General features: G+C 57.4%; 3 protein-coding genes across 4 annotated transcripts in view; 1 reads left to right on the top strand and 2 right to left on the bottom strand.

Annotated features, from left to right (window-relative positions):
• The window catches only part of LHX4 (LIM homeobox 4), a 256,618-nt gene that overhangs the window by 3,661 nt on the left and 225,391 nt on the right, over window positions 1–27,566 (bottom strand). The window contains exons 2-3 of the transcript XR_010432625.1: window positions 9,198–17,533; window positions 66–8,657 (exon numbers count right to left, since the gene is read on the bottom strand). The gene's annotated coding sequence lies outside the window, so the exon portion shown is untranslated. The remainder of the gene's footprint in view (window positions 1–65; window positions 8,658–9,197; window positions 17,534–27,566) is intronic.
• On the top strand, window positions 2,762–16,775 carry STX6 (syntaxin 6). 2 transcript variants are annotated; one of them, XM_064664247.1, is made up of 8 exons: window positions 2,762–2,846; window positions 5,440–5,609; window positions 6,172–6,266; window positions 7,982–8,044; window positions 9,895–10,017; window positions 11,318–11,424; window positions 12,964–13,058; window positions 14,563–16,775. In XM_064664247.1, the coding sequence occupies exons 1-8, from the start codon at window positions 2,812–2,814 to the stop codon at window positions 14,637–14,639; spliced, it is 765 nt and encodes a 254-aa protein (XP_064520317.1). In that variant the 5' UTR covers window positions 2,762–2,811; the 3' UTR covers window positions 14,640–16,775. The 2 variants fall into 2 exon arrangements, with proteins under 2 accessions (XP_064520317.1, XP_064520318.1); XM_064664248.1 differs by having other exon boundaries at window positions 5,440–5,620; window positions 6,183–6,266.
• On the bottom strand, window positions 15,538–27,543 carry KIAA1614 (KIAA1614 ortholog). The gene is made up of 9 exons (XM_064664233.1): window positions 24,025–27,543; window positions 23,414–23,477; window positions 22,131–22,280; window positions 20,229–21,472; window positions 20,019–20,154; window positions 19,107–19,311; window positions 18,516–18,628; window positions 18,179–18,363; window positions 15,538–17,857 (listed from the first exon to the last, which is right to left on the bottom strand). Exons 1-9 carry the CDS (start codon window positions 24,905–24,907, stop codon window positions 17,664–17,666), a joined length of 3,174 nt encoding a protein of 1,057 aa, XP_064520303.1. The 5' UTR covers window positions 24,908–27,543; the 3' UTR covers window positions 15,538–17,663.

The following is a 27,566-nucleotide window of genomic DNA, read 5'->3' as shown; positions in this document are numbered from 1 at the left end:
TTGTCTTTTTTTTATTCCTGGAAAGTTTGCAACTTCCCTAAATTTCAGTAAATAAACCACCTTACCTTCAGCCCTCAACAGCTCTGTGAAGCTTTACACTTTTTCACAAATGGATTCGATGATCTTAGAGGTCTTTTCCAACCTAAATGATTCTGTAAAAAAAGAAATCGTTTTCAATTAAGTGAATAAAGTACTCACATAACTTATTAAAGGATTTCTGAAATTCTTAGCTACTGACTCTAAGAGGCTATGGGAGCTTTTCCCTTTTTCATTTCCAATGCAATGAATGTTTCAGGTGATGCACATGCAGAAGTCATGGGAGGATCATGAGGCTTTGGGGAGTGTAAGGCCTTTGGGGGACAGGGACGGACAAACTGGCCCAGTGACTCCTTGGCACTCTGTTTGTTCCTGGAGGGAACCTCCCATGCTCAGCACACGTTTGGCAGGGACATCCCAAAACCTGCCAGCGTGGGAAAACCATCCAAGATGAGGCAAGGAAGGGCCAGCAAACACCAGCCCTAAAGCTGCCACCTATTGCACCACACCTGGTGTGGGGCTGGCCGGAGCAGGAGGAGTATTTCTCACCCCCTAAAACTTGCAGAAACCGGTTCAACATGTGCCACAGCCTTCCCACCCCACACTGGTGAGGAAGACTGCTGGGATTGCAAAAGCCAGGTATCCAGTTCCCATGCTGAGGAGGCACCTCTGCCAGTGGGGTTTGTGCCCATTCCCTCAGTGAACTGGCACTGCCTTTGCTCAGCATGCTGGACCACTGCCATGTTTGGGAAGCGCAGGCAGGGGTGTGCACTTCGGTCAAAATGCGGGGCAATCCTCCTGGCCAAGCCTCTGCAAAATCAATCGTTGTGCCAGACTGTCCCATGGGAGTGAGGCAGGGACATCCCTTTGCAGAGGGATCTCTACTGTGTAGATGTGGATGGGCACATCCCCCAGCACTGCAGGCTCCATTCCCCTCCTGCCAGCTGCTCCAAGCCCAGGGCTACCTGTGCTCGCAGCTGTCAGAGCCCAGAGATTTAGGAGAGGTGGGAATGAGGGAGGGAGGGATCCTCACCCTGGGATGGACAAAAGCCAAGTGGTACAGGGCTGTTCTAACCCCGAACAAGGCAGGAGGAAGGAAGCAGTGCCTGTGCCTTCCCAGGGAAGGAAGGGCAGCAGGAGCCAAGCAGACTGCCTGTAGCTCCCTCCTTTTTCCTCCCACACTGGCTGGGAACACGGGCTGGATGAGCTGCTCCTCCTTGGAATGGGGACCCCAGCCCAGGGCAGGATGGGACCCCACAGTGCCAAGACTCCGGCACGTAGGGTGAGAGGGATGTGGGGCCTCAGAATGCTGCAGGGAGAGCTGTTGGAGCTTCCCTGTGGCTGGAAGTTTCCCCTCCTTCTTGGCAAGTGCATATTACTCATTTTATCAACTAGGATAGCAAATAAGCAAGGAGTGAGAAAGGTGTCTCCAATGCAGGGTGCAGAACAGAAATGAGCAGTAGGTGGAGGAAACCCTTTCAGCAGGAGATCCCTGTGCCTGTGCAGAGCAGGCAAATGGTTGGGAACCCTTCTTTTTCTGGATTATCTCCACACTTGGACACAGGTTTTTGTGACGTGACCGATGAACCTGGGTGTAGAGGCTGGCTGGCTGGCTTGTATGAGGTTTGTAAGACTGCAAATCCTGTGAGGGAGAAAAAAGTTACTGTCCTGGCTTTGGCATAAAGCACAAAATGTCCTCCACACAAAATAGTCTGGCATGGACAATACAGCTGCTAACTCCAGGTGTGTGAGGAGATGGTGGCTGAACTCCTTACCTCACTTACTCTCTTCACTAAGAAGGCTGCTTTTTGTTCTTCTTCTTTTTTTTTTTTAATTAACATTATAAATCGACATAACACAAGGAATTGGACATATACCGCCTTCTGCACTGTCTTGCTGGTGGCACAGTGATGCCAGTGATTCAGTCTGGGGACTGTTGTGGGAAGGCATTAGGTAGGAATATGGAACCACCTCTGTCATGATAGGGCTGCTGAGACTCAGGCATCCAGGGAAGTGATCCCACCCCTCTACTCAGCCCTGGCAAGGCCACATTTAGGAGTACTGTGAGCAGTTCTGGACTCCACAGTATAAAAGAGACATGGAGCTCCTGGAGCAGGTACAGTGGAGAGCTACTAAGTTGGTCAAGGGTCTGGAGAATCTCGCTTAGGAGGAAAGGCTGAGGGAGCTGGGCCTGTTCAGCCTGGAGAAGAGGTGACCGAGAGAGGACCTCATCAATGACTGTATCTGAAGGGAGGGGTCAGAGGATGGACCGGGCTCTGCTCAGTGGTGCTGATTCATAGGGCAAGAGGCCACGGGCAGACACTGATCCACAAGAAATTCCACCTCAACACGAGGAAGAACTTCTTTACTGTGCACTGGAACAGAGACTAGGGAGGGTGTGGAGTCTCCTTCACCGAAGATATGCCAGAACCGCCTGGACACAATCCTGTGCCATGTGCTCTCGGATGACCCTGCTTGAGCAGGGAGGTGGGACCAGATGACCCGGAGTGGTCCCTTCCCGCCTGACCGATTGTGTATGTGATTATGCGGCTGTGAGGGACCCCGGAGCGAACTGCGGGAGCTTCCCTGGCAGAGCCGGGGCCGCTCCACGATCCCGCCGGGACCGGGCCCCGCGCGCCATGCCGGAGTGACGTCACCAGACCACGCCCCCATAGGCGGTGCTGCGGGGGCGTGTCCTGATGGAGGCGTGACGAGGGCGGGGCCTGACGGGGGCGGGGCCTGTGGGCGGCCGTGGCGTGAGGCGGCGGCAGCGCCATGTCGATGGAGGACCCCTTCTTCGTGGTGAAGGGGTGAGTGCCGCCCGCGGGGGGCTCCGGGGCACGGCCGGAGCGACGGGGAAGGGGCCGCGGGCGCTCCCGGGCGCGGAGCGGGCGGGCGCGGCCGCCCCGCAGCGCGGGAGGCCCGCGGAGAGGGGAGCGATCGGCGGGCAGGGGTCTCTGTGTGGGGGGGAAAATGGCGGCCGGGCCCCCCCGCGCTGCCGAGGGGCTGAGTGTGGGCACCGCGGGGGTCCGGCGGTGGCGGCCGGGCACGGGAGGCGCCGGGGGCGGGCGGGCAGGGGTCGGGCCGCGGCTGGGCCTCCCCGCGCTCCGCGGGGGCACCCCGGCCCTGGCTGCAGGTGCGGCCCCGCGGGCAGCGGGCACCGCGGGCTGGCGGCTCGGGGCTGGGAGCCCCGGGGGGCCGCGGTGTCCCTGGGGGAAGGGGGAGAGGAGCGGGGACCAGGCTGTGGGACGGACAATGGCCGTGAGAGGAAGCGAGCGGAGAGGAGACGGAACACAGGCAAACACAAAGGTGGGCAAGGGAAGATTATTCTTAATAGGGTAAAAGTCGCTCCGTTGGAGCTGCTGGAGAGAGTCCAGCAGAGGCCACAAGGATGATTTGGGGTCTGGGGCATCCCTCTAATGAGGAGAGACTGCAGGAGCTGGGCCTGTTTAGTCTGGAGAAGAGAAGACTGAGAGGGGATCTCATCAATTCACATAAATATCTCAAAGGTGGGTGCCAAGAGGCTGGTGCCAGACTCTGTTCAGTGGTGCCCAGCAGCAGGATGAGGAGCAATGGCCATGAACTCAAACACAGTAAGTTCCACCTCAATATAAGGAAGAACTTCTTTACATTGAGGGTGGCAGAGCCCTGGAATAGGCTGCCCAGGGGAGTCGTGGAGTCTCCTTCTCTGGAGACATTGCAAACCCACCTGGACACATCCTGTGTCACCTGCTTCAGGTGACCCTGCCTTGGCAGGGAGGTTGGACTGGATGATCTCCAGAGGTCCCAACTCCAGCTGTTTTGTGATTCTGGGAAAGCACTGCAGTCTCAAAACACAGCCCCGGAGCCACCTTCAGCTTTGGCTGGGGGATGGTCTTCTGCTCCATGTCACAATGTAACAGCAGTGAGGAGCAGCAGAGAGGCTCATAGGGGGGTGATGGGGGAAGCCACGGGAGTGCAGGAGGTGTGGGAAGGGATGCTGGTGCAGCCAGGGAAAGTGAGTCCCTCTGCCAGGTTGAAACGGTGCTAAGGGGAAAAAATAGGAGTTGCCATGGGTGGGGAGCAAATGTCCTGTCAGACTTTCCAGAGAGATTCCTGCGGCATTTGGGGAAGGGCAGGGAGGGGAGAGGGGATGTGCTGCCGCTCCCAGAGTTAATTATTACCTGGCAGGTCTGAGGGGCTGTTGGTTGTGGAGCCAACCAGAGTTGCATTTAGCTTGCTTTCCTGGTGTCTGTAACTCTTCCCGTCGGAGGACATCCAGCTCTGCTTTACATTCCTGCTTCTGGGTACTTCCACAAGTGTGTTCAGATGAAAAAAAAACCAACAACACAAAACCAAAAGCACTGCTGGCAAGTAGAGTAGGGAATGAAGTTTTCCAGATCCTCAGTGTGGGTTGCTGACTTTAGGGCACTCGATGTGGCAGACTCGGAGCCGTGGGCGTGCGGGAAGAGGAGGGGCGCGCACTGGGGCGCTGAGAGCTGCAGCTCAGATAGCAGTTTGAGGACTTCAGGCCCTGGTGTAACAGTGAGAGCTGCAGTCCTGGCACCCCTGCAGGGTGTGGGCTCATCTCATCTGTCCTGAGCTTCTCCTGGTGTTAGCCTGCTTTCCTTCACTGGGGTGAAACACCTGCATCTGACATGGATGCTGTGTGCAAGCTCATGGTGGCCACCTTTCACACCACCACAGTCTGATCTCAACTTCATCCCAACTCCCTGTGAACCTGGGGGAGCAGTTCACAGCTCAGGGTCCCAGAGTTTGTAAATACAGATAACCACACTGAGGGCCCACCACCCAAATTTACAAACCTGCTTGCCCCAGAGCAGTGCTGTCAGCAAAGTCTTCCCCTGCTGTGAATGCACTCATCTCCAAAAGAGCTTAGAGCAGCAGAAAAAACTTGTGTTCCCTAAGCCAGCATAGTAGGGCTGTGTATTTTTTTAAATGCTGAATTAAAATAAACAGTGCTGCACTCAACAGTCTGCCTGGCTGTGTTGTGGGGACAGTTCCTGTAACTCTGTGTGCCCTTGGGGTATCTTACATGGGTAGTCAAGAGCCTTCAGAGGAAAACTGTTGAGAGGAATGCAAAACATGGATTGCCAAAGAGCTGCCTCTTTCAGACCCTCTGCCCTGGCTTGCCCGTGTGACACTTCCCCTGAAGAAATAGGTCCCTTCATTAATAGCTGTAAGTTGTTGCTGCACAGCACCTTGTGCTGCAGCAAGAGACAGGATTGTCCAGGAGGTAGGGCAAATCCTTATTTTACAAACCAAACTAGTTGTTTGAAGGAAAGATGTTTGGGAGGAAGCGGTAGCTTCCCTGCTCAGCTGGACACGGGGCTGTCCCAGTGTCACTGCTGCGGGGCAGCTGATGATAATTCCTTGGCTTCTCTTCACTCACCCCGGCTGCAGGGAGGTGCAGAAAGCCGTAAACACTGCCCAGGGGCTCTTCCAGAGGTGGACAGAGCTCTTGCAGGATCCCTCCATCGCCACAAGAGAAGAAATCGACTGGACCACAAATGAGCTCAGGAACAACCTGCGGAGCATCGAGTGGGACCTGGAAGACCTGGATGAAACCATTAATATCCTTTCTGTGGTCCTTTGGAGGTAGGGGCTTGTGGTTCCCAAGTTGTACTAAATCCCCAAGTACCAGTGCTTGCCATTTTTTGCAGAAATCAGGACTGTTTGGGATTGAATTTAACATTTACATTAGCTCTTCTCAAACTTCAGTGAAAAATTAAGGCAAGGATTTTCCCCTTGCTTTTTTGTTTCCCTTTTTACAAGGTATATTCTAAGATGCTTTGTTCTAGAAAGCCTATTGTGTTGTATGAATCTGGATTTCTGCGGAGTCAGTCATACCCTAGGCTGGCTTCCAGAAATACTCCTTTTCCCTTGTGTTCATCTGAGCGCTCCTGAAAGCGCTGCACAGCATCACAGAACCAAAAAAAAACATGGAAAGGAGGAACCTACCGCTGGTGCACGGTACATTCCTGCCATGCCTGTTCTTCCGTCCAGTGTTCTGTACTTCGCTAATCAAATTTTGGGAACGGGCACAGAACAATGGCCACTTGGCACGCTTGGGGTTTTGTGTGTCCGTGTGTGCACCCAACACCACTTCCGGGGACTCCTTGACTCGCTGCCCACGCATTGTTGAGGCAAACCCGCGGAAATTCAACCTCGATGCGACGGAGCTGGGCATCAGGAAAGCCTTCATCACCAGCACACGGCAGGTGGTCAGGGTAAGGAATGTGGGCTTGGGGCCAGAGCCTGGGGAAGGTAGAGGGGTTAAGAAAAGATGGTTAAAAAAGGCAAGCTTGGGAGCAGAGAATAAACCTGCTACCCACTCTGTGCCAGACTTCCTCCTCTTCCCCGTGCGCTCCCGCCTGGGGCTGCCCAGGTGGGTTTGGGAGTGCGGGTGTCTCGTGGCATTCCCTCCTTTTCTGCTGCTGTCCCTGGAAGTCTTCACACCTCTCTTACAACAGTGAGCCTGGGAATGTGTAGTAACTGGGGGGGAAGAGTAAAGACCCCGCTGTGATGCAGGGGAGGCTGGAGCCTCCCTTCAGAGTTTAGGGGAATCACAACTGTCCTGACCACTTGTAGCACTAGTTTTCAAAAATAGGGAGACCACTTTAAACACTGGCAGATGGTTAAAGCCTGGTGTTATTGACGTGGTGACTTCAACTTCCTACCCCTGAAAAATAGTCCAAGCAACCACTAGATTTATTTTTAACTCAAGGAGGATTTTTTTTTAGTTTAAGATCACACTTCAGAAGCAAAAAGGGGATTTTAACAACTTGGTAGCAATAAAAAGAGAAGAAATGTCTTCCCCAAAGCCTCACTGCCTGGTAACAAGCTGCTAGTTAGGAAGTTTTCTCTCTGTTAATAGCTACACTGAGTTTCTGCTGCCCCTCATGACTCTGATGTTCCTGCTCCACAGAATGCACTGCTGTGGCTGGCAGCAGGCTTGTAACCCCACCTGCAGTCCTGCGGTCTGGGTGCAGTTCCTAAGGCTTACCTGGGAACTGATCCCGAAACCTTGCTGGCCCCAGGCAGCAGGCATGTGCTCACTGCCTTGCCCCTGCTGTGGTCCACTCCCAAACAGGCAGGATCAGGCAGGTCTGCTCTCTGGTCCTCTTTACCTGGCTGAAAACTGCTGGCTAATGGCTTTTGGAGCGATGTCTCCTACTGGTAAATGAAACTGGTTAGTGGCAATGTGCAGCTGACTTCCAGTTTTCGGGGAGGAATTCATGATGTGCAGCAGCACATGCATTGTTAGCCCGTGAGAAGTAACCAATGGGATCTGGTGCTCTTGAGTGATGAGTTGCACATCTCTGAACAGTAAAACACACCTGAATGCTCTGATGACATCAGAACTGTGCTGGTGGATCAGCCTCTGCCAGATCGTGTTGACTACTTGCTAACCTATAAAAACTAGACTATGTTATGTTGAGATGGGGAGCCTTCTGTGGTTAGTGACCTTCTGCAGGAATTCCACAGCAAAAATTAATTGGTAAGGAGAAAACCTAGGCACAGACAGAGAGGTTGGCCACACGACAGGAAACCTACCTCATCCTATGCAATATAGAACCTGGGAACAAAGCACAGGGGTTTACAGGCTTCCAAGGCCTTAACAAACATTACTCTTCCTTACACTCTATCAATGGGAATATTAGTTTATTGTACAAATCAAAGTGTTTCTGGTTGTAGTAGAGCAAAATGAGCAGTAAATAAGGAATATTATCAAAATATCCCATTGCCATTGGTTTTAGCATTAGTAGAACAATATGAACTGCAATGAAACTTTCTACGATATCTTTCCAGACTCTTCAAAACTGTACATTCTCAAAGAAAACCTCCCTTCCCTTGCTGGGTATAGACAGCCCTGTAACACCCTGGAACTGCCTGTCACCTCAAATCCAGTGCTCACATGCTGCTTCTTTTGTTGAACAAACAGGATATGAAGGATCAGATGTCGAACTCCTCCATGCAAGCGCTGGCTGAAAGAAAAAACAGGCAGGTGAGAGCCAGAAACAGGCAATATATATCTGTTACAATGTATATCCTGTCTGTAGTTGATTCCCTTACAAACCTTTGTTCTGGGAAGGGGTTTGCACGTGGGGGCCGAGCTGTGTGTTTGAGCCCTGTCTGCTTGGCTGACCTGGGAGAGCTGGTTCTCGCAGGCACATTGCTGCCACCCTTTTCCAAGCCTGTCTCTCAAAGCAGTAAGTCAGCACTCGCCATCTGTCTGTGTCTTCAGATCTAGTTGTGTACAACTGTCACCGTTGCATCATCCCTTGGAAAGGGAAATCTCCCTCCTCCTCCTCAGGGGGAACCGCCTCAGAATCCATGTCAGTGAATGTAATCCTGCTCTCTGCTGGATTTAGGAGCCAAGATGGTGCAATATCCTTTTGCACAGCTGCCTCCCATAATAGCCATGTGAGAAGATGGAAGAAGCTCAAGGAATCTTGAGTTGTCTGCGCTTGTAATCTAAGGCATAGAACTAGATGCAGCTTGTGCTCCTTCCTGGCTGACAGGGAGGCTGTAAGGAGATCCCAGAGCTGACTTCCAGAGCCATCTCAATAAAGCTGGTGTGCACAGTTCACTTGTCTATTCTGCATCAGCCTTACCACCTGTGGCAAAACCAACAAACTGCAACAAGCCACTGAGAAGCAGAGAGCTGGTTCCTGAGCTTGTCACAGGGCTAATTGATGTGCTTGGCAAACACTCGAGGTAGCAAAGTCCCTGACACCCTTGCTCAAACAAGCCTGTAGCTTTCCCTGGGATTTGTTGCTTCCTTTTGCACAAGGTTCCTGCTGGCTGTGGGAGACCATATGGCCCAGCTCACATGGCGACATCTGGTCAGGAAAACTGACTTCCCCTTGCTGCCTTCCTCTCCCTTCCCAGCCCCTCGCCTTCCCTCCAGCCCAGAAGGCTCATGCTGGGCTGCAGAGGCTGCTGGACTCCATGTCTGAGAACATAGAGACCATCTAGTTTTCAACCTGACAGAGCAACCTGGTTGTTGTCTTGCTTTTCTTCACAAATACTCAGTCATCCCCTCCTGCCCACGAGCAGGGGCTGCAGGATGGTCTTGTTACAAGTCAGCCTTGCCTCCACACTGGTGGGCACAGCTCCCTACCTCATCCCTACTGCTGCAGGGTGCAGCTCCTCACCTGCAGGTGCACTGTCGAGCATCTGTTGCTTGTGTTACTCCACTTCCAGGGACCAGACATACTCAGCTGGCTCTACACAAGCTTTCCTCTGTCCAGGTCATAGGGCAGGGAGCAAGTGTAACCTGGTAAGCTGGCAGCTGAACCGCCTGCTGGAGGGCAGCCTGGATCATAGAACATAAGCATACAGCACTGCTTTGGTTATATTGCACTATCTTACTGTCAGCTCAACTGGTTAAGTACTTTATCCAGACCCTCTTAAGCCCCTGTCATTAGCAGCACAGCACTCAGTTCAAGCTGTACATCTGTTAACACAATATATCCAGATACTTCCCAGCTCACAGCACACAGTGCTGTGCCTTTTGAGCAGGCCTTTGCTAGGCCTTTGTGCTGCACAGACCTCCTGCCATACTCCAGCTCTCCTGCTGCTGGAGAGGCATATCTGCAATACGAGGCTGCAGAGACTTACCAGGCTGGAATTTTGGCGTTGTATTGGTTTAGTCCATGACAGCAGTTTGGCTGAGTAGCAGCAGGAGGAAGGGGATGCTCTGTGTGTGTGTGTGTGTGTGTGTGTGTGTGTGTGTGTGTGTGTGTGTGTGTGTGTACAGGAGTGTTGCCTTGTCTGCCTTCCCACTACACCCTGCAGATGGGCTGTGAGCAGACACAAGGGTGTTGCTAAGTGCTCTCTGCATCTGTTTAGGCACTCCTGGGAGACAGTGGGAGTCAGAGTTGGAGCTCTGGACCTGACAAATACAGCCGTCTGGACCGGGAGCTGCAATTAGCAAATTCACACTTCATCGAGGAGCAGCAAGCGCAACAACAGGTAAGGCAGCTGGCACCGTGTGGGATAAATAGCTTTGCTGCCAAATGGGTGCCGGGGGATGAGGTACAGGCAGCGAGAGCCAAAAAAAATCCAGTCCTTGGCTGGTCTGGATCCAGGAGCCTGACAGTCATCTTCTTTGCTTGTGGCATGTATCTTTGCCTGTATTTCCTGTACAGCACAGCTTCGGATGCATCTTGGCACTGAGCTTTTAACCTTTGAGGCATGAGGCTTCTGCTCTGTTTAGAAGGCAGTCAGCACGATCTGGAATATGTAGCGTGCTGAGCTGTAATAGTACAAGGACTGCTGAAATCCTTGGAAGAGTAGAAATGTTGCAAACAGAAAAGAACCCGTTTCTCTTATGCAACTTCCCCTGGTTAAAAAGTGTTTGCTGTTGTTGTTGTGCATCTCCCTCGGAACAGGCTGGGAGCAGGAGCACGCGCCTGCTTCCTTTTCCTGCCTTTGTCACCGTGAGATTAGTGAGAAAGCCTGAGCTTTGGGAGAACCCCTGGCGAGGCACTTCCCAGCTGACACTTCCCAGCTGACAGGGGAGTTTGCCTGGAGAAGTGCCCAGGCCGGGCACAGACCGTGTGCAGCAGCCCAGCCAACTACAGGCCTTTACTCAGGCAGCTTCTCAGAGGTGGCAAACTGCTAAATCTCCTGACCTCTGACGCCTCCCCAGCTTCCAGAAGTGTTTTACCTACTGACTCTAGGAAGATAAATAGATTCAGAAATAGGTAACTAGGGTAAATCTAATCCTTAGCATGACTCTGTCCTGAAAATGACTTAAAACATCAGCAGACTTATTCCTTTGGCACATGGAGCCAGGCTGGCTATTTTTAGCTGTAGAAGCTGCAACAGCCTCTTACTTGCATTAACCCCTTGTTAGCTGCAGCATGTTCCAGGTTGCATTTCCCAGGCACAGCATCAGCATGGCTCCCAGATGTCCTCTGCTGTACTTGCTTACCTTGCCAAGGTTTTGATGACCAGTTCCTGTGGCTTCCCACAGTCGTTTTAGCTGTGGGTGCGTTGTGGGTGAGCTGAGGCTGGATTTGCAGGGATGTCTGGAGGCTGCAGCCTGCTGTGCCATGGGGATGCCATGCCACAGAGGCTTTCCTATGGCTGTCACCTCTCCAGCGTTTCTTAGGAACACGGTCCTCATTCCTGGTGGCTTAAGTCTGAGCCCAGGCCTCACAGCTGATGTTGGCTGAGCAGCAAGTGCCTGTCCACTGGATCAGCTGGTTCCAGCCCAGCTGCAGGAGGCAGACCTGTAACTGCCCGTTTCCCTTCTCTCTGGCCCCAGTTGATCGTGGAGCAGCAAGATGAGCAGTTGGAGCTGGTCTCTGGCAGCATTGGGGTGCTGAAGAACATGTCCCAGCGCATTGGCGGGGAGCTGGAGGAGCAAGCAGTGTAAGTGTGGGATGTGGCAACAAAAACCCGGTATGGGGTTGGCTGCAACACAGCTGGAGGTCCTCAAACACCTCTCTCTGCCCCTGTTAGGGCCTTGAATTTACTGGTCCCTCAGGCAGCCTTTGGAAAGCATTTTGTACTGTAATCTGCAAGGATCCAACTGCAGCCTCCTTCATTTGAAAGCCTGCACCTAGGGCAGGCTTAGCTGCCAGCTTACCTTTCCTCCTCTTTTCTTTGCACATGCTCCCCCTCAGGCAGCCAGCAGACAAATAAGAGAGGGAGGTGCTGTGTAAGGGGGGATACTGAGCACTTCCCCACTCCGCAGGGTTTTGCGCTGATAACTGTTGGAGCTGGGAGCTCTCAGCTCTGCCTTGCCGCCCTGAAACACACAACACAGAGGTGCTCTTCATCATTAAAGCTAAAAATAGCCCTCACCCATGCAAAGGGTTAAAGGGCAGCTCACAAAGTCATTTGCATCCACCCATTTACATATAAATTAGATTTCTCCCCCAGTTCTTGTCCTTTGCAAACAAGTTCCCAGTTGTGCAGGCTAACAGCAGTGCTTCCAGAGAGGCTTGGAGGGTTCATACCTAAAAACCCTCCTTGTTTGGCTGGTAGGAGTCTGGAGGGCCATGTCACTTGTGATGTGGTGTCGTCTTTGATGGAGAGGGGGGGACTTCAAACCCACCCCCTGTGTGAAGTCCTGCAGTGTGAGAGTCCTCTGCTCTCACAGAAGAGGTCAGTGTGGTATGTCTGTTTTCAGATAATCACACAAGCCATCGGTGCTTGCTAGACTAGCACACAACTACCACAGTGAGGTTTTTACAACTCTTCCTTTCTCCCCACTGAATGAAGGTTTAACAAGTGCCCTAGAACTCCAGATGAAGGAAGCTGTCCTTTTAAACACATTAAGCTTTAAAGTCCCACTGGCTGGAGACAATTGGATTTGTACCTTGATTCTGGATGTGCAGTGGCATTGATAAAGCATGGATTCAGGAAGGCTTTGAGATTCATTGCAGTTGCTGGGTGGAAGAAGTAGAGTGGTAACTTCCACGCAGAGCTTAAAAAGCACCTTCAAAGCAATTGCAGATCTCATTCCCGCTTGATACATGACTGAAACAAGATTTTAGCTTCCACTGCAAGCCTTGAACAAGAAAAGAGATTTAAATTCCAAGCTGGCACCTAGATCTAACTAGTCCCTGCTAATCACAGATTATAAATGAGACTTTCCTCTTGTAAGGAGGAAAGCCCCCCCCCCTTCACCTTGCAGATGCGTGAGAGCTCAGCCCCGAACACACAGCAGGGATCAGTCTGACAGGAGTCCCAAATTACTTCCTGCTTCCCACCAAAGCGGAGCTGCTGCTTCAGCAGGTTTTTTCTCCCCTTGGGTGCTTCCAGGAGATTGAGGCATGCTCATTTTCTCTGCCAAAGTGTGATACTCTGATCCCATCAATGTTTTGATCAGTGTGTGTGAGCGCGCTGCGAAATCCCAAAGGGTTGTGCCACCTGCTGACCAGTGTCCTGCTTCTGTGTCCCCAGGATGCTGGATGACTTCTCCCACGAGTTAGACAGCACTCAGTCGCGGCTTGATAACGTCATGAAGAAGCTCGCCAAAGTGTCTCACATGACGAGTGGTAGGTCCTGGGAAGTGGAATCCAGTCCTGGAAAGGCAGGGATAAGCCCTCAGATCTTCAGGCTGGGACACTGTGTGCTCCCACCCACCCAGCAGAGGGGAGGGAGCAGCTCTCAGTGCTTGAACAAGGGGGAAGACTTCCAGGCCCGGCAGCTGCCTTTGTTTTATTTACAGATGCCTTTCTATTTATGCCGCTACTGCTGGGAAAATCCCCCTCTGGCTGGTAGGAGGGGAAGCTCTGCAGCCTCCTGCTCTGCTGCAGTTTCCCGTGCTGCCAGTGGAACAAAAGCTGTCAAGGTGCCATTAACCCTGGTCACTGTGTGGCTTCCCCCACACCGGAATGCCTGCGGCAAGCCCCTTCCCGAATCCCACCTGCCCTCGGGCTGCTGGCGCCTGCAGGCCTGTCGTTGATCAGATCATCTGGTGGAGGAAAGGGCTGAATTCTGTGCTGAACCCAGAGAAAAGTCCTTATAAGGCTGTGCCTGAAGCCGGTGGGCTGGCGGAGTGCCATGGGCAGAGCAAACAGGAAGCCCGGCGTGCCTGCCGGGAAGTCCCCCGCCGCCAGCTCGCCTCTCCCAGCGCTGGCGGAGTGCCTGGCGTCACCTCCTCCAGTACCCCTCTCCTGTGGGTGCTCAGGTACCTTGTGAAGGCAGCAGCCAACCAGGAGGAAAAGCATTCCTGCTGTGCAGGATTAGGCTGTCCAGGGGATTTATGAGGTGGTGGGAATACAGCCCTAGAGAGACCGCTTGGAGTGCTGACAGTGCACTTTGGGTCACCAGTAGCCCAGCAGCAGCACAACCGCTGGCAAACCTTGTGTATCTGCCCTTTCCTCTGGGAAAACCCATGAATCATTGCAGAGTGTTTCCGAGTGTTGTGAAAAGAGCATTTCTGCTGGCATCTCGTACCAGGGCCGACCAGGAGGGCTCTTCCCAGGGTAGCTGCTGAGCCCAGGAGTTGGGGGCTGCCAGCACCCTGTTCCCACTGCTGCACCATTGTCTCACAGGGGCAGACAGCAGCTCTCAGAGGCAATGCAGTGTTGAGCCAGGGAAGTGTAAAGACGTCCAGGGAAACCTTATTCCTGGCCCTCTCCTAAGGGGAGCTGCCACAAGCTCTTCCTGGCAGAGCTCTTCAGGGCAGCTTTCACCAGATCCCTTCTTGTTCCTCTAGCAAACAGATTACTCCATGAATGAACAGCAAACATGGCAGCTCTCTGCTTGTTCTTTCCAATTGTTTTTGAACCAGCTTATCAGATCTGTTTGAACTTAGTTGGGGAGAAACCTCAGAATTCCCACAGCTGTTCCCGAAACCTGATGTATCCTGGAGGAGAAAGGCTGTGGCGTTGTATCTTGCAGTAAGGCATGCTCCCACAGGAACTGCTGTTTTGGCTTGTTATGGCTTTAAGCTTCTTATGGCTTTGGGCTCCTAGCAGTACAACAAAGGAAAGTGCTCCCCCAATTTTCCTTCCCCACTATAGCAGGAAGACTGATGCTTCCTTTTCCTTCCAGATCGACGGCAGTGGTGTGCAATTATCGTACTCTTCATCATCTTGCTGGTGGTGCTCATCCTGTTCCTTGTCCTGTGATGGACTGAACTTCCTTGGACGCCCCCTCCCCGCCCCCTCGCCCCGGCAGCACGGGGAAATGAAACTCTCACTGTTTCCGTCCGCCCACAGAGAAAACCCGCAGCCAGCTCTCACCATCCTCCTCCGAGGACTGCGGCTCGGCTTTGCCGGCGTCTCACTTGGCTCCGGGGAGAGGGGCTGGAGGACTGGAGCTGCCTCCTCCCCTGGTGCACTGTGATCTGGACCTGAGCTCCAGGTCTGGACCCGGGGAGCTGGAGGAGGACTCAAGCCGCGCGTGTCCACCCGGTGCAGGTAGGAGCTGGTCGCGGCGGTCCCGAGCTGCCTGCGGTGGAATGCGGACACAGAGCAGCGAGCCCTGGGGAGGACGGGACAGGGAGGAGGAATTAATGAATTCACTGAGCATTACAAACCGCGCCGCCACCGCCAGCCACGAGCATTACCAGGCAGCGGGAGGCCCGGCCACACTCTCCCTGCCCCACGCCGCCTCCCCCCTGCCGCGGGCCGGCTCTGTGCCGCCGACTCACCGCTCAGAGAGCACGTTGAGTCCGCAGCAGAGCCTTCCCACCCTCCACACCTGGGCAGAAGGCAGAGCCGGAGGGTCTCGTGTCCTGCCATCGGCCACCCGGTCACCGTTAGACACCCCAGAGCTTTAAACTTGGGTTGCTGCACGCCAAGCACTGGCAATCAGCGGTGAGCTGGAGAGGGAGTGTCTTAAAGCTTTTAAAATTGCCTCCCTCATTATGCAGCCTCTGAAGCTCGTTGACTGATGCTTTCCTTGCCCTTGTATAACTGAGTCACTGCTTCTGTTTAACAGCTGCTTCCCTTTGGCAAGTGATTTGTCAGGTCTAAAATAACTTATTTTTTTTAAGGAAAAAAAAAACTTTTTTTGATGACCGAGCCACGTTCTCTCTGCAGGTGCACGACATGCATGATCAGAGAAACAGTGCTCAGTGATGTATTTTAAGTGCATATGAACTTGTAAATATGATGTTTTAATTTTTCCCAACCATTATTTTTTGGACACCTCCATTTTAAGCAACCAAAAGGCTGGAGATTCAAAGCTATATCATGTTCCCGTATTCCTTCCCAGTCCTTTTGTTACCTCCAAGTTGTTTGTCACTTGAGTTGTCTCAGCAGTGTCAGGTAGCCAAGTTGTCTCCCTCGTACAGGGAATGTGGAGTAGCCAGGTGGGCAATACCAAAATGTGGCGAAGAAAGCTCACCTGGGCAAGTGTCACTGGGGAGGAACAGGCAGGCACAGGGGTCATGCTGCAAGCACTGATTATGGGATGTGGGGTGACCCTTCAGGAAAGCAAAAACGGTTTCTTACTCCAGTCTGCTCCCATATTTAAGCTGCAAACATGAAAAGACTCAGGACAGCCTGGCTTATGGCTCCCAGATGGGCTGGGGGAGGAAGTTAATTGGCACTGACACAAAGACTTCTGATGAAATTCCAAATCGCCCCCAAAATCGTCCTCCCAGCCTTGGAAGCTCGCCGCCGGATGGCTTTACCTCCAGGACTGAACACTCCTCCCCACCGGGTTTGTGGCTCCCTCCAAGGTCTGTGTGCCCCCCGTCCCCGCCGCTGGATGCACAGCTGGTGGCACCGTGCCTTCTGCAGCCGGGTGCCGGATGGGGGCCCAGCCGAGCTGCCCTGCGCCCACCCGGGTGCTCTCGCCGTTAACGCACACGTGGTGCCCTCGGAGCCCACCCGCACTCCTCATTTCACAGTGGCTCCTTATCCTTGCAGAGCATCCCGTTTCCTTTGGTTACGCTGCAAGGAATAGGCGGTGTCTGCTTTCCAGGGCTGGCTATCGCAGTGTCTGCACCGCTCTCCTCGGGCTTATACCTCTCCAAGAGCAGGTTCCCGGGAGCGTGAGTCTGGCCATGGAGCTGGGCTCGCTGCCGGACGGTGTTTGCACACCTCCGATCCCTGCATTGTTGTCGGTGTGGTTGTGCATCCTCTGGGAATGACTCCTGTGCAGGACTGCTCCTTCAGTAGTCCAGGGGGTGGCCCAGCTTCTGGAATCACTGCACACCACCCAACTGTCTCTGGTCCCTTTTCCTGTGTATATTTGCTTTTCTGTCGCTGGTGGTGCCCTTCCCGTTAACACTAAATAAAGGTGCAGCAAGTGCAGATCTCCAGTCCTCACCTGACTCTTGCTCCAGGACAAGCAGAGGGTCCTGTGGCACTAGGGAGTGGGGAAAACTCTCACCAGCATCTGCTGGGCATCACCCTCCTGGCTTTTGAGGCACTGCAGGTTTTGGGGTCCCCTCTGCACTGCAGGCAGCTGTGCTCAGATGTTGGGGATGCTGCAGGCAGATGTGCCCAGATGTGGGACACCGCCATGCAGAGGGCAGCCATTGCTGCCATGCCACCTCTATCTGCTGGAGAGACACATTTTGGCACGAGTTTCCCCTTCCATGGCTGGAAAAAAGAACTCAAACTCTCCAAGACTGAGGTCCTCCCCACCCCCAGCAGCGCCATGGGAAAACAGGCACCCACCCCCGGCCCATGCCAGCAAGCAGAACCCCAGCCCCTCCATGCCAGCCGCAAGCCAAGGGCAGTATTTCATTATTCCAGAGATATATTTTTGGGTTTCAGTTTGAAATAATTTAAAAGAACCCCACCAGCCTGTGGGTGCAGGTTGGCAGCACTGGCAAGGAGCCCCCTGTCTCCTGGGGTCACAGAGATGGGGCATCCCCACACTGGTCATCTCAGTGCCCAGCAGGACAGACCTGCCTGGCTCTGTCAGGGCTGGGCTGTTCCCTGTCCCCATACTTGGGGCAGCTTCTGGAGACACTGGACACTGTCTGGGGGGGGTCCTTGATCCCGGTCTGTCTCCAGGGGGGGCTGGAAAAGCCACCTGCCCCCACTGCAGTGTGAGGCAAGTACTGCACCAGAGCAGGGCAGGTCCTGGTGCCACGAGGCAGCTTGGTCCACGCTGTGCCATCCTGCAGCATCCTGGGACATCGTTGGGATTTCATTCTCCTCACGCTGAGCTTTGCAGGAGCCGTGCCAGGGCTACCGTGGTGGCGGGCGGTGCCGGAGCACGCGGAGGGACAGGGTGTCCGCCTGGAGCAGCAGCTCACGGATGCGGGGCAGCCCCAGCCCCGACACGGCCGCGCCGTTGACCTGCAGGATCTCGTCCCCCACGCCCAGGAGCCCCGCGTACAGCTTGGCCGTGCCGGCATCCGCCATCTCCTGCACGTACACACCTGTGGAGAGGGATGGGGTGGGTGAGACCCCACCCTGCCCCCCACAGCCTGGGTGCCCAGGGGCTGCACAGCAACTGACTCGTGATAAACGGCCTTTGGGACAGGCTGCGTGTCCCAAGCCATGGACTGATGGACACGGGATTGTGCGTGGCTGAAGCCACACGTGGCAGCATCCCCCCATCCACTGCCACCCCTCTGGGGCTCAGCGGGGATGAAGCAGCCCCCTCCATCCATCCCCAAGCTTGCTCCTGGGGAGGGATGAGAGCCACCATGGAGGGACCGTGTGTGCGGTGCCAAAGCTTTGGGATGATCCCTCTGTACCTGTGTCGGGCCGGCCGTGCCCGGAGGTGACGGAGAACCCAAAGGCGCCGTTGGGGGGTCGCTGCAGCTCCAGCTGGCTGGTGCCATCAGGGAACACCTCCACCACGCGTCCCACCGCGCGCAGCCGGCCGGGCGCCCCGATGTCCTCCACGCTCAGCGAGCGCCGCGGCCCCGAGCCCCCCTTCCTGTGGGGAGAGGGGAGATGGGGTGAGTGGGCCCAGGAAGCTTCTGGGGACCAGAGGATGGGGCCCCCAGCTGCACTGAGCCACCACATGTGGCTCAGCACCCAGGAACAGCCTTTCTGGGCACAGTGGGGATATGCTGGGCCCCATCCTACCTGTCGGCTGTGGTCTGGGGCAGGAGGTAGGCGCTGGCACGGGGTGCTTTGCCCAGGAGGGGATGCAGGCTCTGGATAGAGGAGGCTTTTTGGGGCTGGCAGAAGGGTGACACCTGGGGAAAAGCACCTGGCTGAGATGAGGACAGTCACACTCACTGTGCAGCACTGCAGCGCTTCACCCACCGATGTGCTGAAGGAGCAGGGGTCATTGGGACATCCCACCCCCTTGGAGCATTCCCTAACCCACCACTGAGGAGGGAGGAGCCAGTGTCCCCAGCCTGGGCCAGGATACCCACCTAAGGAGCAGCATTGCCCAGGGAGGCACCTTCCTGCTCACCTGGCTGGGACACATGACCCACAACCGCAAAACAAATTACTCCCGACTCCCCACCCCAGAACACTCCCCCGCAGTTCCTCCTTCCCCATTCCACTCCCCTGTTGGCTCCCAGCTTTTCAAACCCAGCAGGTTTGGAGTGGCAGATGCCCCCACACCCCACCAGGACCACCATGCCCAGGAATGCTCCACCCCAGCCTAGCAGGATGCCCATCTCCCCACAGACACACCCTGCGTGGGGTGATGTCCAAGCTCACCAGCTGCAGGGACTGCAGGGAGGGCGACTTCTTCATACCAGAGCCCCCCGAGGGGGAGCTGCCGGGGGCCGGGAGCTGCTCCATGCTGTAGCAGCGGAAGCGGCCCAGGCGCTCCTTGGTGCTCTGGCTCAGGCTGCACAGGAGCTTCTTCAGCCCCGATGCTGAAGCGCTGCTGCCCTTGCGGCTCGCTGGCCGCCCCAGCTCCCTGGGTGGAGAGGGATGATGGTCACCCACCGTGTGTGTGTCTGGGGGGCAACAGGACTGGCAGCTGCCTCAGGGCTGAGGGCACATCCCGCACCAGCCTCTGCAGCCTTGAGAGCCAAAATTGAGGTGCACAGTGAGATCAGGGTGCAGCCGTCTCCCCATAGCAGTGACCCAGCATGCACAAGTTTGTCATCATCTGAAGCAATCCCTCCCTGTTTTCCCCATAATTTCAGGGGTTTAACATCTCTCAAACCTCCCCTGCTCTCTGGCCCAAGGGGTCACATCCTGCCAAGGGTCTCAAAGGACCCAGCACCGCCTCCAAACCCTCCTGCCAGGCTGAGACACACAGTGCCGGGCACAGGGCAGCAGGATCACTCTTGGGGAGCCCCAAGGCAGCTGATCTTCCCCAAAGGGGAGAACGTGACACTGAACAAAACACCTCCATCACATTTGCTGTAACACCCTTGGCGGAACCAGCTGTGGAGCAAAAATGCAGCTCCCCCAAACCCACACTAACCTACTCCCAAACCCACACCCATACATGGGCACACCGTCACCCTCATATTGTGGTTTCTGGGAGGTTTTGGGGACTGACGGGTCGAGTCCCACTGGGAAGCCTCGGGGGGCTCAGCACAGTGGCATCCTGCAACGCCCAGGAGGGGTGCTTGGGGCAGCACAGTGCAGAACGCCATGGCCCCTCACACTCACCCATGTGCTGCGCTCCCAGCCGGGTGCTGCTGCTGCTGCTGCTGCGCTCCAGGTGTCCCAGCACCTTCCCCGGGGGGATGAGCAGCCTCCTGGGGCACGGGTGTGGCAGGGCCGGCGGTGGGATGTGACACTGCCCCTGTAACCACAGCGAGACAGTCACATGCCGGCTTTGTTGGGGACCCCTCATCACCCCCTGCACGGGTCTCTTACCTCTGCCTGCCCCCGGGGCATCCTGCCCGTGGGTGTTGTTGCAGTTGTTGGTGGACAAGGCACGGAGGGGGCTCCCCGGGAGCCATCTGGGGCTGCAGGGACTTCTCCGCCCCTCTGTGCCCCCAGGCTGGGGGGAGGCAGCGCTGCCAGCATTCGGCTCTGGGCCTTGGGATCCTTGGCTCGATGCACGGCGGCTGCCACTGGAGAAGAGGGCTTTCCTGCAAGGCACCTGGGAGCAGGCCTTCTTGATGGGGGGGGGAGCAGGGAGGTGGGTGCCTGGAATGGGGGTGCTGGTCATCAGCTGAGAGGAAGGGTCCAGGGGCTCACTGGGCTGCTGTGGGGGATGAGTGGTGCTCCCCACCCCCTTGCTGCCCCCCAGATACCGATGTGGTTCCCCATCCTCCCGGCTGCTGGCTCTCCTCGGCGGCGGGGGACAAACAGCCCCTGTTTGGTTTTTGGCACCACCTGAGGTCCCCCCGTCCTCTGCGTGGGAGCCACCACTGGCCACACAGGTCCCCTTCCTGGCCCTCATCTCTGGTGGTGGGGTGGCACGGGGGGCTCTGTGCCCGCGAGTCCGGGGGTCCCGGTGCCCCCGCAGGTGGGGGCTGCGGGGTCCTGCCTCCTCACTGTCCGTCCGGCAGCCGTCGGAGGTGTCGGTGCTCTCCAGGGCCGAGTCCACCTCATCAATGTAGGTGACGTCCCCGATGTACGTCTCCTTGATCTTCTCAGTGTGGATGCGCTGCCGGGAGGGGAGGATCCACAGTGGGGACCCTCCGGGGCCCAGGGGCCTGATTTTGGGCTCTGTCTGGGCAGCGTTCGGCCCCCTGCTATCCCCCGGGATGTTTCTTTGTGCCGCAGGGCTGCTTTGGGCCGCATTGGCGGCAGCTTGTGCGTCCGTGCCCCGGCCGGCGGCAGCACCGAGGAAGGAGCCGCAGGCGCTGCACTTGCCCCCGGCCACGAGGTCACCACTCCGGGCTCTGGGCTGGCCAGCCCCGTCCCCCGGCTGCCTGCTGCCGGCTGGCTCCGGCGAGGAGAGCGCCGAGCTCAGTGCCCGCCGGTGCCGCAGCTGCAGCCGCTCCAGGTACCGCACCTCGGCGTCGCGGGCCGACTCGTCCTCGAAGCGGACGCGGGATGGGGACGGTCCCCGCGGCCGCCGCGGCCGCCCGCAGCTCGACTCCCCGCTGGACGAGTCGCTCAGGCTCCCGCCGTCCCGCGGGGCCACACTCGGCCTCCCGCTGGGCTCCCTGCCGTGGGGACAGACAGACGGACACGGGAAAGCTGCAAGGGCTGCCCGGCTCCCTTGGGAAAGCAGGGCGGGAGGGGGAAAACCCAGCGCAGAGGATGGGGCAAGGAGGAAAGTTCACCCGATGCTCCATGGCTGTGTACAGCCCTGCTCCCGCTCCAGCCTAAAGCTGGAATCTGGAGAGGCTGCGGCACTATCCTGCTGCCACAGCCCAGCCTCCATCACCCTTCCCCTGCCCCGAGGTGTGTGGTTAATCATTCCGGGAACACCACATTGCACATGACCCAGCACACACGGTGAGATGCCGCTTTGGTTCAGCCTCCAGCAGCGAGTCTGCCCCAGGAAAACACGTCCCATCAGCTGTGAGACGCCATCCTCCTGCCATTAATGCCTCCGTGTGACCATAAAACACCATTTAACTAAACACCCCCCAAATACTGTGCTACGAAGAGGTCAGGCAGGGGATGCTCCTGCATCCAGGGTAAGAGGCTGCACCGAGCACCCAGTGGGTCAGACCCCGGCTCCACACGCGTGCCTACACATGTATGAGTGCACTCCACACAGGCAACTGCATCTCTGTGTGTGTCCCAAACCCAGCTGCAGCCCTGGGAACACCGTGGAGGAGGCAGGGGAGGAGCAGGCAGGGCGGTGGCACTGACCTGGGGTGCGGGAGGGCGGTGGGGAGGAGGAGGATGTCGTGGCTGGCGCGCAGGGGGTTCGTCCGAGCCTTCATGCGGGCGCGCTGCAGCAGCTGCTTGGCCTGCTCGTGCCGCGGGCTCAGCTCGAGCTCCTGCCCAGGGACAAAGGCCCTGCGGCCCCGCAGCGGGGAGGGGGATTAGGAAAAAATAACAGGGATTAGACGTGGTTTAACAATGACGACGAGGCTGCTCTGCCCAGGGAAAACGGGGCTCGGCCGCCATTCGTGGGCGGGCTGGCAGCCGTGCCGGGGGACGCCCTGGCGGGTGCCCTTTTCCCCCCCAGTGACAGGTGATGCCTTGGGGGGAGGCTCAGCACCCACAGCTCGGGCACGGGCAGCACTTTATGCCATGGGCATCCCAGAGATGGACAGGGAAACTGAGGCAGTCGCTGCTTCCCATCCCCACCACTGTAAATCCCACAGCGATGGGGAGGCAGGTAAGTTTGGGATGACCCCCTGACCCAGCTGCCTTCCCTTCCTTGCAGGGGGTCTTCCCCTGCACTCAGTGCTGCCAGCTGCAGGGTGGGGGAACTATCAGCTTTCCCTGCTCCAGCACTGCCTTCCCGGTTGGCCATGGCCCTAATCCTCCTGATTAAAATAATCAGCTCAGGCAGTTGCTTTGGGAAGCCTGGCCTTAACCTCTTCAGGGCAGGAGGGTGGGCACACGCTGGCCTGTCTGTGCAGCACCATGGGGGGTCCAGGCTGTCCCCAGGGTTTGGCTGCCCCTACTCACAGGAGGTGCAGCATCCCTGGCTCTGCCTTGCACCCCCCATCATTGATCCAGCCACCCAAGAGGAATAGAACCACCATCCTGGGGGCCTCTCCCCACTCACTCTCTTCCCCCATGCAGCCCCCAGCCCCTCACGCTGCTGCCCAGCTCACCTGCCCATCCCACCTCCTTATTTTTAGTCCATACCTCAAAGGTTTATCATTAGTCCAACAAGATTACACATGCCTGTCTGCCTCAATCTTCTTAAGCACCTGAAGCAAATTTCTGTCCCATCATCTTCCCCAGCTCCCTTCCCACCCAGGGGTCCTGACTGGGGTCCCCTGTGCTCAGACACCTCATGGATACCCAGCTCCTGACCCAGCTTGCACCGAAGCATCGCTGGAGCCCGGCCACGCTCCTCCAGCATCTGCCACGCTGGGGGGCCGCCCCACAGCCCTTCCCCAGAGCTGCTTCATGGGATGTATTTAAAACACAAGAGGGAAACCTCCATCTCTGCCATGCTGGGACTGACCTACCTGCAGCCCTCAGCATCCTGCAGTGAGACCCCCGAGTCCCAGTCGCCGTCACTCGCCGGCATCTCTGAAATGCAAGACAGAGAAAGGCATCAGCCTGGCTGGATGGCAGCCCCCACCCTGGCCCCCCTTGACAGCACCCCTTGCTTACCCCATCTCAACACCCTCTGCAGGGCTCTCCCAGATGCTTGGCTCTGGGAGACCCCAGAAGAGCAGGATATGGGGTAACAGCACGTGGCACTGGGTGGGACTGTTGGGGGGGACCATGGGGTCACTGGGGCAGATGCTGTCAAAGGAGAAATTAATTCCCTTTTCTGGTGGCAGCTTCCAAAGGGACAGTGATGCCCACAGAGGGCTCCAAAAGGTGGTTTCTTGCTCTTAGCAGTGACATTCTTCACCAGAAGGGGACCGGCAGCACCCAGAACATCTTATTGGTATCTCCTACATCCCAAGAAAGGGGATGGGGCAGCCCCAGGGTGTGAAGGAACAAAGAGTTGCACCCACACTATGGGAGGCTGGAGGATGCCAATGAGGACCCCACTTTGCCCCAAAGCCTTTCCCTCCCACACCCCCCAGCTCTCCTGAAACAGCTGCCACCTTCCCAAAATACACACCAGGAGCAGCAAGGCCCAGCACCTCCTGCAGCAGCCGCCGGTTCCTCTCCACCCGCTCGGACAACGAGAGCCTCTCCCAGCCCTCCGCTGCAGGGGGGGACACAGAGGGACCCCCCCGGTCCCACGGCGGGGTTCGTGCCTCTTCATCCCGGGAGTGTCTCTCATGGAGGGAGGCAGAGCGCCGAGACCTGCTGCCCTTGTCCTGCAGGAGCTCGGTGCCTCCCAGCACATCCGCCCTGTGTGCCGGCACCCGCCAGAGCCCCGGGGTGCCAGGGCGGGGTGCCGGGGCTGGGGGGCTGCCATCCACAGGCTCCCCACCATCCAGCAGCCCATCCGTCAGGTAGGTTCGGAGCTGAGCCCGTGGCTCCACCGCTGCCACATCCACCCCCAGCTTCCCCCGCCGGGGCCGGGGTTTCTTGGGCGAGGAGCGCTCGGGGGTGGCTGCGGGGGTCCCCGGCCGGCCCCCCCCCCGCTTCTCCTTCAGTGCCTTCACCTTGCTTTCCAGGACGGTGTGGGAGCCATGGGCAGCCTCAGGGCGCTCCAGCGGGGTCCGGCTGCCACTCTGGCTGTGCTGCCTGGGGGGCCGCGGCACATGCCGTGCCTCAGTGGGAGAGCTCCCCTCCATGAGTCCTGCAGAGAGAAAAGCCAGGGGAGGGTGGGTGGGTGACTCCCACACCGCCCTTGCCCTCCAGAGCACCCCAGTTGTGCCTCCACAAAGGGCATCACCCGCCTGCCCCAGGCTCTGTAGAGATGGGGATACCTGTGCTGGGGGGAAAACGCGTGCAATGGCACCAGAGTGTGCTCGAGGAGGAGGGGGATAGGGAGGTGGCACAGCACGAGGCCGCCCAGCCACCCACCCGGAACACTGACACCGTGCCGGCATCGCTGGGGAGAGGGGGGAGCGGGGGAGCAGCAGAGGAGCAATGGGGAGCGGTGGTTCCCCGAAGCAGGTGGCCAAAGGCTAAGCTGCAGTCCGGGTGCCCCACGCTGCTTCAGGCGCCCTGGGGCACCCAGCAAGATGCCCCGGAGGGAACCGGTACTTTCTGAGACAAACAGGGGCCCCAAAACTCCCCAGAACAGAAATCCCTCCCGGCTACAACTCGCCGAAGGTGCCGCCAGACCGACGCCACCCTCTGCTCCGCCCCGGCCCCCGAGGTCACACGTGGCACTGGTCCTGCGCCGGCCTCGTGGTCCCGGTGGCACCCAGGTGCCAATGCCCTCCTGCGCCCCGCTGGGAGCATCCTGTCCTCACTGGAACCCCTGGAGGAGCCTCCCCCGCGGCCAGGACTAAAGGAGCATCCCCATGACACCCCCCGGGCCCCATCGCCCCCCGGCTCCCCGCAGCCCTGCGCTGAGCGGGACGGGGTCGCGGGCGGGAGGCGAGGGCTGTTCCTTACCCCCGGAGCAGCATCAGGAGTGGGCTGGGAAGAGGGAGAAGAAAGCGGAAGAAGGGAAGGAAGCAGGGGAGGGGAAAAAAAAGAAATTAAAAAAACCAAGGACAAACCAGCAAATCCCGGCCCCTCCAGCCGAGCCCGAGCTCAGCCGCTTGGCTGGGCTGTGGGGCCGTGGCTGGCCCTGCCTCCCGCCCCGGCCGCCTCCTCCTCCTCCTCCTCTGCGGGACATGGGGGGAGAGGAGCCGGGGCACTCGGCCAAACCCGGCCCGTCCCCGCTCCGGCGGGCGGGTGGCCCCGAAGGGCGATGCCACCGCGGCCACGCGACACGTCAGGGACAGAAGGGGCGACCCAACACCCCGCGTTGCCACCGAGGGGACCCCACAGGAGGGGAATCCAACACCCCGGGACGGAGGGATCCCAGCTGCCTTGGCCCGCTCTCAGGAATGTCCTTTGTCTGGGCTGCGGGCTGGGGAGGCGGCGGGAGCAAACCCAGCCCACCTCCCTGGGCGCTGGGTGCCAAGGGGTCTGTGTCCCGCACTGGTGGCTGGGGCTTCCAGAGGCTCCAAAAAGAGGGGGAGGGTGGTCCCGCGGGGTGGGGGTGTTTTCTTCAACAACCCTCTCCAACAGCAAAGCCTGCCGGCTGCCGGCACCCTCCTGTGAGCATCACACGTTTGCAGCTGTGCTAAACATTCCTGCTTTCCTGGAGGCCAAATCCTGCCGGGCCCCAGGGCGAGGCAGGGCCAGCCGAGCCTCTCCAGGCGGGAGCATGGTGGGAGCCGAGCTCGGTGCATCCACATATCATCACCCCTAGATCCAGCATGTGACACACACCCGCTCCCCACACCCCAAACCCCCCCATGCCCCCTCGAGACCCCGCCAGTCGGGACGAGGGTCCCGGGTGGGCAGTGCTTACCTGGAGGTGCCAGACCTGCCGTCCCTGGGGGGCAGGAGGGGCGCTGTGGGGGCCATGGGCATCCCGGCCCCGCTCCGGCTGCTGCTTTAAGCTGTGGCTTCTGATATTCGTGATTGGTTTCATAATCCCGATCAAAAGGAAATCACCAGGATTATGAAATTGTTTTAATCCTCCTGGCTCTGGCCACGCCGGCCCCTGCCAGCACGAGCAGCAAGAAATCACTCTTATCTTCTTAAAACGTCCCCAGCCAGCCCTGTGGCCCTGTAGCCCTCCATCGTGGCCAAACGTGAGAGCAAGGGCTTCCTTTCCCTGTGGGGGTGACAGCCAGGATGACTCCTTGCTCCACGGGGGACAGACCAAGCGTCTTCCCTTGGCTGCTCCCAGGCAGGAGGGGCCGTCTGACAGTTTTGTGTGGAAGAGCCCAAGGCACAGAGACCATCCTCACCCTGCACCCCAGCGCTGGGGTCCAACCCCCCTGTGATGCCAGGACTCATCCTTACCTCCATGCCATTCCAGAAAGGGATCTCAGCTCTTCTGCCCAGGCTGAGGAGGTGAAACACGTCTGGGAGCTGTCCCCATCCAGCTGGGGACAAACCAACCTCCTGCTGAGGTGCCAAAGCAAGAGCAGGCAAACTCCTGCCACCAGCCAGGCTCTTGCCACCAGCCAGGCAGTGCCAGGAGGGAGCTGCAGCCAGGATTAAATCTCTGGGAAGCGGCCGGCGAGAGCAGCCACAGGCTTAGAGTGATTTCAAGGCACTGGGCTCTCTTCTGGAGGAAGATTGATTGCAAGAGACGATGAAGAGATTTAAGGAGCAAAATGAAGAGCAGAGACCCCAGACAACCCAGGGCTGAGCTGCTCAGCCTCTGGTCACCCACTGTGCTGGCAGGAAAACATCTTGGGTTGGAGACAAGCTGGAGAGAGACAAGCAGAGGCTTCCAGAAAGACCAGGAGACTTTGTCTGGTGCAGCAAAGTCTGGGCAGGAGGTTTTCTCCAGAATCAGCCCCTGGCGCGTTGCAATTGTGTCCTGGGCACCTTCCTGTGAGCCCCTCCTGCCCACCTCCAACCCCTCCTCAGACATCTCTCTCCTCCAAGCACCTCCACCTCCTCCCGGGACATGGATGTTCCCCACTTCCCGCCACCAGTAACATCCCACAGCTCCCAAAGGCACAAGAGCAGCGTTGCCACGGAGCAGTGGGAGCCAACGCTCCAGGGGTGGATGCAGCACAGGGGTGG

The sequence above is a fragment of the Pseudopipra pipra genome, chromosome 9, assembly GCF_036250125.1.
Source record: "Pseudopipra pipra isolate bDixPip1 chromosome 9, bDixPip1.hap1, whole genome shotgun sequence".
NCBI classification, from domain to species: Eukaryota; Metazoa; Chordata; class Aves; order Passeriformes; family Pipridae; genus Pseudopipra; species Pseudopipra pipra.
This window is presented reverse-complemented; position numbering and strand designations above follow the sequence as displayed.